The sequence below is a fragment of the Hemitrygon akajei genome, chromosome 1 (assembly GCF_048418815.1).
Source record: "Hemitrygon akajei chromosome 1, sHemAka1.3, whole genome shotgun sequence".
In the NCBI taxonomy this organism is placed as follows: Eukaryota; Metazoa; Chordata; class Chondrichthyes; order Myliobatiformes; family Dasyatidae; genus Hemitrygon; species Hemitrygon akajei.
In genome coordinates, this window is record NC_133124.1 from 210,159,470 (window position 1) to 210,172,381 (window position 12,912).

Consider the following 12,912-nt stretch of genomic DNA (forward strand, 5'->3'; position numbering starts at 1 on the left):
GCCTTTGAGTGATATGGACTATCAAAGTCACTTGTTGCATGTAAATATGGGATTTTTTAAAATTAAGTGTAGTGCATGCATTGTAAATATTTTTGTGTGGACTGGAGTAGCACTGCAATCTTGTTGTTTTGAGCAATGATAATAAAGTTCTATTCTTTTCCTTTTGGAGCCTAGCATTGGGACTTGGATCAAGTTACCATGGGAGTGCCTCTTGTTAGGCACACTTGTGACAACCTGTGCTTTCCAGACGTGTGGTGATCTGGGATATCTGTCAAGTCAGCCAACAGCCATCCCACAATGCACTGCACAGTTCCCTCCATCATTTCCCAACAGTCGTGTCACCCCCAGAACCACCAGCCTTTAATCTGTCCACAATTATCCAGCACTCATAGATCCCATTATCCCCACTAACATCATCTATCTCACTGAAGTACTTGCACATGAAGTCTTGGATACAACTGAAGTTGGGTTGCACCAAGGTTTCTATGTTAGAGTTTACAGAGCACGCCTGAGTTTTGAACTATATGTACACTGTGAAACCCTTCAATAGGTTGCAATACTCCATTGAATCAGAATCAGGTTCATTATCACTGGCACGTGCCATGAAACCTGTTAATTTAGAAGCAGCAGTTCAATACAATACATAATTAAGAAGAAGAAAAATAGTAATGATAAATAAGTAAATCAATTACAGTATACGTATATTGAATAGATTAAAAATTGTGCAAAAAAAGCAAATATATTAAAAAAAGTGAGGTAGTGTTCATGGGTTCAATGACCATTTAGGAATCAGATGGCAGAGGGGAAGAAGCTGTTCCTGAATCGCTGAGTGTGTGCCTTCAGGCTTCTGTACCTCCATCCTGATGGTAAAAGTGAGAAAAGGGCATGCCCTGGGTGCTGAAGGTCCTTAATAATGGATGCTGCCTTTCTGAGACACTGTTCCTTGAAGATGTCCTGGGTATTTTGTAGGCTAGTACCCAAGATGGAGCTGACTAAATTTACGACCCTCTGCAGCTTCTTTCAGTCCTGTGCAGTAGCACCCCCCCCCCCCCCCCCATACCAGACAGTGATGCAGCCAGTCAGAATGCTCTCCACGGTACATCTATAGAAGTTTTTGGGTGTATTTGTTGACATGCTAAATCTCTTCAAACTCCAAATGAAATATAGCTGCTGTCTTGCCTTCTTTATAACTACATCGATATGTTGGGACCAGGTTAAGTCCTCAGAGATCTTGACACCCAGGAACTTGAAACTGCTCATCTCTCCACTTTTGATCCCTCTATGAGGATTGGTATGTGTTCCTTCATCTTATCCTTCCTGAAGTCCACAATCAGCTCTTTCATCTTACTGGCATTGAGTGCCAGGTTGTTGCTGCGACACCACTGCACTAGTTGGCATATCTCACTCCTGTACCTTTATTAAGAAGAGATGTTCATTTCACTATGCCTCCGTTCAACTTTACAATGAACTTACTATAGCTTCTTACAAGACTTTACTGGCGATCCCCAGGGCTGTAAGGGCTAGCACGAGAGGGCATAGTTTTAAGGTGCTTGGAAGTAGGTACAAAGGAGATGTCAGGGGTAACTATTTTATGCAGAGAGTGGTGAGTGCATTGAATGGGCTGCTGGCGGCAGTGGTGGAGGTGGATACGATAGGGTCTTTTAAGAGACTCCTGGATAGGAACATGAAGTGTAAAAAAAATAGAGGGCTATGGGTAAAGCCTAGGTAGTTCTAAGGTAGGGACATGTTCGACACAGCTTTGTGGACCAAAGGACCTGTATTGTCCTGTAGGTTTTCCATGTTTCTATGTTTTCTAGATCGACAACCTTTGCAAAGGAATCCAAACTCTCACTATAAAGGTGTAATGTTGACAAGCAAGAATTAAGATGTGTTCCAGGTGCGTTATTTGAGCTAGCTGTTAGGGATTTGATGTGGAAGTCTGGAGGTTTAGCAAGTGGGTATTCCTGTTGTACCTCGTGCAGCTGAAGCTCTTGATACTTGGTGTAGTTTTGCTAAGGAACACTTCCTATTTCATCAGCATTTGGGAGGGAGATTGAAAATCTGGTTGAGTGGTGACATGACAACAACCTCTCACTCAGTGTCGGCAAAACCCGAGGGCTGATTGTACTCTACAGGAGGAAGAAGCCAGGAGTCCATGAGCCAGTCTTCTTGAGGGGAATGGAGGTGGAGAGCGCCAGTAGCTTTAAATTCCTTGGCATTAACATATCAGAGGATCTGTCCTGGGACCAGCACGTAAATGTCCCCACAAAGAAAGCACAACAGTACTTCTACTTTCTTAGAAGTTTGTGTCGAGTTGGAATGTTACCAAAAACTTTGACAGACTTCTAAGTGGTTGCATCACTGTCTGGTATGGAAACACCAGTGTCTAGAATGGAAGAGGGTACAAAAAGTGGTTGAAACAGCACCGTCCATCACAGGCAAAACCACGGGTGAGTATGTGTACAAGGAGTGTTGCCGTGAGAAATCAGCATCCATCAGCAAAGACCTCCCCCCCCCCGCCCCCCCTTCCGGGCCATGTCCTCTTTCCCCCGCTACGACAGGGCAGAAGATACAGACACCTTAGGTCCCACACCACCAGGTTCAGGAACCGTTATTACGCTACGATCATCAGATTCTTCAATTGGCGTGGATACCTCATTCATCACTACTCTGAACTAATTCTCTGGCCTACAGACTCGCTTTCAATGACTCTTCACAACTCATGCTCTCAGTATTATTTTTGTTTGCAGTTTGTCTTCTTTTGAACTTTGGTTGTTTGTCCATCATTGTTTATGTATAGTTCTTTAGTAAAATTCCATTGTATTTCTTTCTTCCTATAAGTGCCTGCAGAACACGAATTTTATGTTAGTATATGATAATAAATGCGTAATTTGATAATTAATTTACTTTGAACTATTGGGTGTAATCAGTTCTATGGGTTTTGCTTCACAGGGAGCCTGGGGCTGAGGAGTCAGCTGTGAGAGTGGGATTCCTAACGTACGATAAGTTTCTACATTTCTACAACGTGAAAAGCTCGCTGGCTCAGCCGCAGATGGTAGTAATAACGGACATCTCCGATGTGACGACGCCAATGTTCGACGGGTTCCTGGTCAATGTGAAGGAATCCGCTGCACTTATCAACAAGTAAGAACTGGGAATTCGTACAAGGAATAGGCAAAATAATGCTGTCAATGCAATGTTGCACCAGTGTCTTGGGTTTCCCTTGTTCTGAATTGGGTGCCTTATCACTGACATATGTCATGAAATTTGTGTGCCTTTAAGCTCCTGTACCACCTCTCTGACGGTAGTAATGAGAAGGTGTCCTGGACGGTGACGGTTGTTAACGATGGACGCTGCCTTTTTGAGGCATTGTTGTTGAAGATGTCCCCGATGATGGGGAGGCTAGTTCCCGTGATGGAGCTGGCTGAGTTTACAATCCTCTGTGGTTTTTTTCCAACCTGATGCGTTGGTATCTCCATACCAGACGGTGGTGCGACCAGTCAGAATGCTCTCTGTGGTACATCTGTACAAATTTGCTAGTCTTTTGTGACGTACCTAATCTCCATAAACTCCAAATGAGGTATTAATTCATGCAGCCATACAGCATGGAGTCGTCCCTTCTGGCCTCTTGAGCCATGCTGCCCCAGCGACCCCTGACAAACCAGAATTAACCTAACCTAATCACGGGACAATATACAATGACCAGTTAACCTACCCGGTACATCGTTGTACTAGGTGAGGAAACCAGGGGAAAATGGACGCATTCCAACTGGAGGACCTACAGACTCATAGAAACATAGAAAACCTACAGCACAATACAGGTCATTCGGTCCACAAAGTTGAGCCGAACATGTCCCTACCATAGAAATTACTAGGCTTACCTATAGCCTCTATTTTACTAAGCTCCATGTACCTATCTAAAAGTCTCTTAAAAGACCCTATCATATCCGCCTCCACCACCGTTGCCAGCAGCCCATTCCATGCACTCACCACCCTCTGAGTAAAAAACTTACCCCTGACATCTCCTCTGTACATACTCCCCAGCACCTTAAACCTGAGTCCTCTTGTGGCAACCATTTCAGCCCTGGGACTTGTAACAGAATGGCGCCGGAATTGAACTCTGAGCACTAGAACGCATTAGTATCGTGCTAATCTAGCCGTTGCCATGCCTTCTTTGTAATTGCATCAATATGTTGAGCCCAGGGTAGATATTAATATCCAGGAACGTAAAGCTGTTTACCCTTTTCACTGCTGATCCCTTGATTCCACAGCCTAACTTTCAAAGACTCCACAAGTCATGTTCTTGGTAGTATTTATTTTTTTTATTGTATTTGCATTTTACCTTTTTTTTGCATATTAGCTGCTTGACAGTCCTTGTGTGTAACCTTTTCATCGATCCCCTCATAAATCTTTATTTTCCTGTAAACGACTGCAAGAAAATGGTGCCACAGTAGCATAGCGGTGATCGCGATGCTATGACAGCTCAGGGTGTTGGAGACCGGAGTTCAATCTGAGCACTGTCTGTAAGGAGTCTCTGCCCGTCCTTCCCGTGGAAAGTGTAGGTCTTCTCCGAGTCCACCGGTTTCTTCCCACAGTCCAAAGACGTACCGGGTAGGTTAATTGGTGATCGTAAATTGTCCCGTGATTAGGTTAGAGTTAAACGGGGACTGTCAGGTCTTGCTAGGGTGGCACTGCTTGGAAGGCCTGAACTGTATACTAAATAAATAACAAATCTCAAGGTAATATCTGGTGACATGTACGTACTTTGATAGTTTACTTTCACTTTAAAACTATGCCCTCTTTTCGGACATTAGGAGAGTATCTCCACCACTTGGGTCCCATTGTATCACTTGGCAGTAGAGATCACCAAGTGACCTGCCAACTTTATTTCTTTCCTCACTTTCTCAATGCAAATGGGATCTTCCTTGCCCTTAAACTGTGTGAAGGGACCACCTGTAACATTCAGGGTGTTTAATGGGTGTTTTCTTTACTCTTTTGGTTCCAGTTTGTTGGATAGGATCCCCTCGCTGTTCGTGGACAGTACCGAGGAGGAGGTTCTCTTTGGCCCGGTCATCCAGGCAGGCCTGGAGGCTCTGAAGGTAATAAGATGGCGGGCTTCAATGTGGACCTTCAACGTCAGGCAAATCAGCATGATAGTTAGCTTTCACCTTTCGGTTGCAAACAACAGTCTGCATCACAAATTTCCCATTGCTCCCATTCTGATCTTACCCAAGTGTCATTTGCACTTCGGTCCCTTTGCATCATTTGACAGTAGAGGTCTCCCAGTGACTTAGCCAATTGTCTCTCCCCACTTCCCCATACCAAACTTTCTCCCCTAAACAAAAGCATCCAAAGCTGTCAGTTCCCATGGTCTCCATGGCAATCTTGGTGTACGCGGGTTATAACGATTTTCTTCAAAAGAACGTTAGCTCTAGGATGGTGGTGAATATTGGTAGCGTGGGTTGAAGCATTTGATGTTGTGGTGTTTGCCGAGCTTGGCCATTAGCTTGCAGACATTTTCATCACCCGTCCAGGTGACATCCTCAGTGTGCAGTTGTTGGTGTTCCGCTCTGGCAGTGCTCGCGTTATATAGGCCTCCGTTCGCTTGCTTTGGTCCTGATTAACTACCCCTTCAGTTGAGCTTTGAGCCAATAGAATTCAAAGGTCAATTGAAGGGGCAAGCCAATCAGGACTAAGGTATGCAAATTCTAGCACTCCCAGTGAGAAACACCCCTCGAATGGTGATGAAATGTCTGCAAGCTAACTGCCAAGCTCGGTGAACACCACAATATCAAACGTAAACTCTACTTTGGTTGACTAAAGATAGGATTAGATTCTATAACTTCAGGAAGAAGCTGTTCCTGAATCGCTGGGTGTGTCTTTTCAGGTTTCTGTGCCTCCTTCTGGATGGTAACAACGAGTAGAGGGCATGACCTGGGTGAGGAGGGTCCTTAATAATGGACACTGCCTTCATGAGGCACTGCATCTAGAAGATGTCTTGGATACTATGGGCAAGCATGGCCTGGACATAGTGAAGGGCACCTCCCTGACCCTCTACCAGATTTTTGTTTTTAAATTTACCTTCGACTAGACTTCCTTAGACTACCCATTAGATTGTAGATAAACTAGGATGAAGGGGAACAAGGTTCAGTAGATGAAACTAGTTGAACCCAAGCAATGATAACGAGTAGAATGTTTAAGGCTTAGAAGAAGAATGAAAGGTTATAGGGTCCTCCATACAGGGCACCAAACATTCCTTCCAGGTGAGGCAACACTTCACCTGTGAACCTGCTGGGGTCGTCTGTTGTGTCCGGTGCTCTTGATGCAGCCTCCTCTACATTGGTGAGACCCATTGTAAATTGGGGGACCGCTTCATCGAGCACCTCTGCACCATCCATCACAAGTGGAACCTCCTGGATGACCAAACATTTTAATTCTAATTCCTGTTCCCATTCCGACATGTACTCCTTGGACTCCTCTTGTGCCAAAATGAGGCCACACTCAGGTTGGAGGACCAACACCTTATATTCTGTCTGGGTAGCCTCCGACCTGATGGCATGAATATCAATTTCACCTTCCAGTAAATAAATCTTCTCACCTGCCTACCACTTCTGTCTGGGGCCCCTCCTCCTTCCCTTTCTCCTATGGTCCAACCTCCACTCCTATCAGATTACTTCCTCTCCAGCTCTTGACCTTTCCCACCCACCTGGCTTCACCTATGACCTAGCTAGCCTCCTTCTCTCCTTTTTATTCTGGCATCTTCCCCTTCCTTTCCAATCCTGATGAAGAGTCTAGGCCCGAAACATCAACTGTTTATTCTTTTCCGTGGATGCTGCCTGACCTGCTGAGTTTCCCCAGCATTTTGTGTGTGTTTCTTTGGACTTCCAGCATCTGCAGACTTTTTCGTGTTTATGATTTGCTATTAATGCCATCCTTCTCTTCACTCCACCAGGCTGCTCATTGTTTTGGCAAACTCTTCATCTTCCACACGTCGCTGCCCACGGTGGCCGTCCCGGGTCCTGTGAGAAACCGCAACCCCAACAAAGAGCAGGTACTGGCAGGGGGAGGGGGTGTGGGAGTACCTCCTTCACAACCACATTTGTTGGTCAGCACCTCAATGGTCACCAGCGTAGACTAGGGTTAATGATCAGGCTAATTCTGGCTATGCACTGGGGAGTCCATGGGATGTATTGTAATGCCCACCGAGAGGAACTTTCTCCAAGATAATTCCTATTAAATGTGTTTCTCCTTTTCTTTTTCTTTTTTTATTAGAGGAAAGAACCCAATAAAGAAGTTGTTTGTACAGTGCAAAACAAAGGTATCGAATGTATAGTTCATAACAGTTTTAAAAAAAGCACCCATGGTAGAGTCATATATAGTTAGTTACCACCCCACCCTCCCATTGCCCGACTCCAAGCCAACCTTACAATATATAGAAAAGTTAAACAGAACTTTAATCACCACAGAGCTGTATCTATAAAAGGAAGGTATATTGCCTACTGCCTGGACTATAATATGTTTACACATCAAAAACCGTAAATCTTAACTGAAAGAAGCTTGGAAGTAAGGGGTTTATATGTAGAAGAAAAAAAAAGGATGGACCTTTAATCTAAGCGGGAATTATGAAAATATACACGAAAAGGTCCCAACACCCATTGGAACTTTATGTCCAAATTATGGAGTGAATAAAGTATCTTTTCAAGGTCTAAACAGGACATAATATCTCTGAGCCATTGAGCATGAGTGGGTGGGGCAGCATCTCTCCACCTAAGAAGGACTGTGTGTCTGGCCAAAAGAGAGGCAAAAGACAGTGCACAATGTTTAGTCGGGCTCAGATGCGTGTCAACCTCTCCCAAGGTGCCGAGAAGAGCAATCAGAGGATTAGGTTCAAAATAGTAATTAAGTAAACGGGATAAAGTTAGAAAGACATCTCTCCAGTATTTCTCCAAGCCAGGGCAAGTCCAATACATATGAATAAGGGAAGCTTCGCCCCCGTTACACGTTTCGCAACAGGGACTAATGTCTGGATAGATACGCGATAATTTAGTTTTAGACGTATGAGCCCTGTGTACGACCTTAAACTGTAACAGGTAATGGCGAGCACATGAAGAAGTTGAATTGACTGACTTGAGAATTGAATCCCATATATCATTGGACAAAGGAAAATTTAAATCTTGCTCCCAGGCAGTTTTAATTTTGTCAAGGGGAGCTGGCATGTTCCTCCTTTTCAACATGGAAGGTTTTAAATCCTATTTAGTGGCACAGCAAAAAATAATGTTCTCACTGTCTTCACCTGTGCAACCTCCTCCAGCCCTGCAGCCTGTAAATTCTCATCCTCAATCCCCTGTAAAGGCAGTGGTTAGCACAATGCTATTGCGGGTTCAATTCTGCTGCTACCTGTAAGAAATGGGTACATTCACCCCATAACCGTGCATGTGAGAAGTTTCCCCTTTGCGCTCTGGTTTTCTCCCAAGGTGTTGGATTAGTGTTTACTCTCTGATCCATAGGGTTCTTCTGGGAAGCAGTCTTAATTCCAAGATTTCAGTTTATTTTAGAGTACAAACGAACATGCAAATACCAAGCAAACTAAATAGAAAGCTGAGAAATGATGCTCAGGGGCGTATGGAGGCAAAGACAAAAGTTATAAAGAAGCCAAGATGGTACTCTGAAAAATCCATCACTTTTATAGATAAGTTAAATCCCTTACATAGAGAATAAAATAGTTAATAGTCTTTATAATGAAAACAAATACATCATGTGGGCAATGAGATAATACTTAGCCAATGAAAAATGAAAAAGGTGGCAAACCGTTAAAGTAGCTGCTATACTGCTTTCTGCCAGTGAGTGGGGATGAACCACCACGTACTGTGAAAAATACATGACTGATGAAAAAGTATTATTTAAAAAAAAAAGTGGTTTCCAACAATTGGTTGCATGGATGTAATTGAGCGGCATGGGCTTGTTGGGCTGAAAGGGTCTGTTATCATGTTGTATCTCTAAATGTAGGTTGGCAGGGTGGAGATACGTCTCTACCAAAGGAGGTGTAAGGCGCCACCTCCCTCACCTGCTAGCTGCAGGTCACCCTTAGTCAAAGTGTAACTCCTGCTTAACCACCCCCCCCCCCCACCCACCTCCTATCACGGTCACGTGAAGCCATGGGAGCAGGTGGTGGATGGTCGTAGGAGCAGCTGGTGCATATCACAAGTCCTGGTTATGTGACCACTGACACCAGGCAGGCAATCTCTGAAGAGTACTGAAAAGGTCTGGACACTGCCCAGAAGAAGGCAATGGCAGACTACTTCTGTAGAAAAATTAGCCAAGAATAGTCATAGTCTTGGAAAGACCATGATCGCCCACATCATATTACAGCACATAAAGAATGAACTACATCCCACGCTTAAGGGCACTTAGCCCTTAAGTGCCAGTGGTGGAATGCCAGTATTTGTGGGAAGGATGTGGGATGGGTGTGAATAAGAGCTAAGAAACTTTCCGCCAACTATGTTTTGAACACTAGAAACATTTTATCTTCTGCATTTTGTAGTGAAAAGCACAGGGTAATTGGGTAAGCAATTTCTATATCAAGTGGCGGATTGTTTATTTCCTTCCACAATCTCCCCAAGTCCTCCATCCTTTCAAGCCAGAAGCAGGCAATGTGCTGCTTCAGAACAGGAGACGAGAGCTGAGCTGAAATGGTGGGGCTGTACTGGACGGAGCAAAAAGTGCCACTCCACACCGCAGTCTCTTCCTGCTGGCTTGGCTGTGGGTAGGGCAGGGTGTTCTATTGTGCAGTGAGGTGTTGTAAGTGAATTAGTTCTGAGATTATATGTATCTGCTGTGTCAGTCCTCATTCCAGCCTCGAAGCAGCTACTACCTGACGCTGGCCAAGCAGTGCGTGCAGCAGGGCTGCAGTGTGGACCTCTTCATCTTCTCCGACCAGTATGTAGACTTGGCCTCCCTGGCTCTGGTGACCTTCAAGACTGGAGGAAGTCTCTACAACTACAGCAATTTTAAGGTTATGTCATTCTCAATCAGGCAACTTTAGTTCACTGCAGGTGTATTCTCAGTAATTAGTTTGCTGACTCAGGTCCAACTCCAGAAAGATATAAAACTTTTAAGTTCCAGTACTGACTCAGGCGAATCTGAAGGATGCTACAGAATTCCCATTCCCGTTCTGACATGTCGGTCCAAGGCCTCCTGTTGTGCCAAGATGAGGCCACCCTTGGTGTGGAGGAGCAACACCTTATATTCTGTCTGGGTAGCCTCCAACCCGATGGTATGAATATCAATTTCTCCTTCTGGTAAATATTTATTCCACCCCCTCACCTCTTCTTCTATTCCCCACTCTGGCCTTTTACCTCTACTCACATGCCTATCACTTCCCTGGGTCCTTTCCTCCTTCCCTTTCTCCTATGGCCCACTCTCCTCTCCTATTAAATTCCTACCTTTCCAGCCCTTTATCTTTCCCTCCACCTGGCTTCACCTGTCACCTTCTAACTATCCTTCTTCCCCTCCCCCCACCTTTTTATTCTGGGGTCTTCCCCCTTCCTTCACAGTCCTGAAGAAGAGTCTCAGCCTAAAATGCTGACTGTTTGCTCTTTCGCACAGATGCTGCCTGACCTGATGAGTTCCTCCAGCACTTTGTGTGTGTTGCCTTGGATTTCCAGCATCTGCAGACTTCCTTGTGTTTATGATGTCTTACAGAATGGGGAGAATCTCCAATGTCCTTGGCCGGTTTTATATCAAATCATGATTCCAATACATTATGTTTACTTTATTTCACTTTCAAAGGTTAACACTACTTCCCATGTTAAGCTGGTCATCGCAATTCAAGAGATATAAAGAAGCTACTTCTGAGATGCCTTAGAAAGAAAGGATTTTTTTTTTTACAAAACTACAAAAGTTTATTCAATCACAAAATGCACACAATAATCAGGGATTTTCAAAACTATTTACAATATCAAATTAAAATATAGTTACCCTCATCTACAAGACACTCAATTCTCTGGGAGGGAGGAGGTGACTTCCGTTTTCAGAACTCTGTGTCATAGTGACCGCACGCTTTCCTCTTGAAGGACACCTGGGCACGATCGTAATCCTGGAAGAGCGGCAAGCAGTCGGCTCAGGCAGAGCCGTTGACTGTCCACTGCCTGGACATCTTGGCCAGGCCCAGGAGCAAGCTCACTAGTAGATCCACCAAGTGACCCCCCCCCCCCATACTACAATGTTTTTACATGATTTTAAAATGTCCTAACATAGAAGTATTATTCTGGTGCATCATTGTTGACGTGAAGAGTTATCATTTTATAGATTATTTCAGTCAGTGAGATGCAGTCATTGCTGAAGTCCAGTCATACACAGAGAGAGAACGCAGAAGCAGATTCTGATTCCAGGTGTCTGTTCCAACATTCTTTAAGGATTTTTTTTTTACCTCAGTACCAATAACTCTGTAAAGATTAAAAATGTAAGTTTTAAGGAAAAATCCCAAATAAGACCTGAAGACATTGGAGCAGGATTAGGCCATTTGGCCCATCAAGTCTGTTCCATCATCCCATCACGGTTGATTTATTATTCCCTCAACCCCATCTTCCTATCTTCTCCCCATGACCTATCAATCTCTGCTTTAAAAATACTCATTGACTTGGCCTCCACAGCCGTCTGTGGCAGTGAATTGCACAGATTCACCACCCTCTGACTGAAGAAATTCCTCCTCCTCTCTCTTCTGAGGCTGTGCACTCTAGTCCTGGACACCACCAGTATTGGAAACATTCTCTCCACTTCTACACTATCTAGGTCTTTCAATATTCACTAGGTTTCAGTGACACTCCCTTTCTTCACTCACCCCCCCCCCAACACTCATTCTTATAAACTCCAGTGAGAACGAGCCCAGAGCTATCAAATGTTCCTTATTCATTCATTAACCCTTTCATTCCCGGGATCATTCTCATGTACTTTCTCTGGACTTTCTCAAATGCCAGCACGTCCGTTCCTAGATAAGGGGTCCGAAACTGCTCACGAGCACAAAAATGGAAGTGTTGACGTGCAGGCAGTGTTGACATGTGGCTGTCGTTCACATCTGAGGTGTGCTTTACTGTGGAGATGAATTCACTGAGGCACAGTCACCACTGTGGAGGTGCAGACACTTTTAAAGTGTCGCCACCGTGTAGCCGGAGCCGCCACTGAAGAGTGTGACGTTGAGGTGGAAACTAAAATTAAATCATTGAATTATTATCTTAGTTAAAATATTGCCACTGTTGAAAGATACTCCCTCCAGCAACTTCGCTGGGTTTGAATAGCGGTGGGGTGGTGACTGGTGGGGCAGTTCCTGTGATGTTGATGTGACTGTTGACTAGCCTTTGTTAAATATGAAGATTGTTAGGGTGTGTCCCCTCCTGCGGTGCAGTCGCTGTGGCCTGTAGTCACAGCCGAAGGATAGAAAGTGGTTTGGAGTTGTGAGAATATGATTCCAGAATGAATCAAGACATCCTGGTGGGTCTGACAAGCTCTCCATCCCACCCGTTTGATCTGATCGGCAGGTTGAGAGAGATGCGGAGCAGTTCCAGGGGGACCTTCAAAGGAACGTGGAGAAGCTTCTGGGATTCAATGCTGTGATGAATGTCCACACAAGGAAAGGTACCTCGTCCGTTCTTGTGGGTATTTATTTTGTGGAGGTAATGCATCCCAAACTACCAGAATATCCTGACTCATTGCTTGAAACACAAAGCTGTGGAACCCATTTTCTTAAGCAAGTAACTCGGCTTAAGATCATAAGACACAAGGAGCAGAATTAGGCCATTCAGCCCATCGAGTCTGCTCTGCCATTCCATCACAGCTGATTTATTATCCCCCTCAACCCCATTCTCCTGCCTTCTCCTCATAAACTTTCTATAACATCTGAGAGTGAAATGGATAGTT

At 44.5% G+C, this 12,912-nt stretch overlaps 1 protein-coding gene across 1 annotated transcript in view; it reads left to right on the forward strand.

The window, feature by feature from the left end:
* LOC140734985 (protein transport protein Sec24C-like) overlaps nt 1-12,912 on the forward strand; it is a 74,722-nt gene that overhangs the window by 37,386 nt on the left and 24,424 nt on the right. The window contains exons 11-15 of the mRNA XM_073059774.1: nt 2,953-3,144; nt 5,006-5,099; nt 6,953-7,051; nt 9,842-10,012; nt 12,534-12,630. Of these exons, the coding sequence (XP_072915875.1) occupies nt 2,953-3,144; nt 5,006-5,099; nt 6,953-7,051; nt 9,842-10,012; nt 12,534-12,630 (653 nt within the window). The remainder of the gene's footprint in view (nt 1-2,952; nt 3,145-5,005; nt 5,100-6,952; nt 7,052-9,841; nt 10,013-12,533; nt 12,631-12,912) is intronic.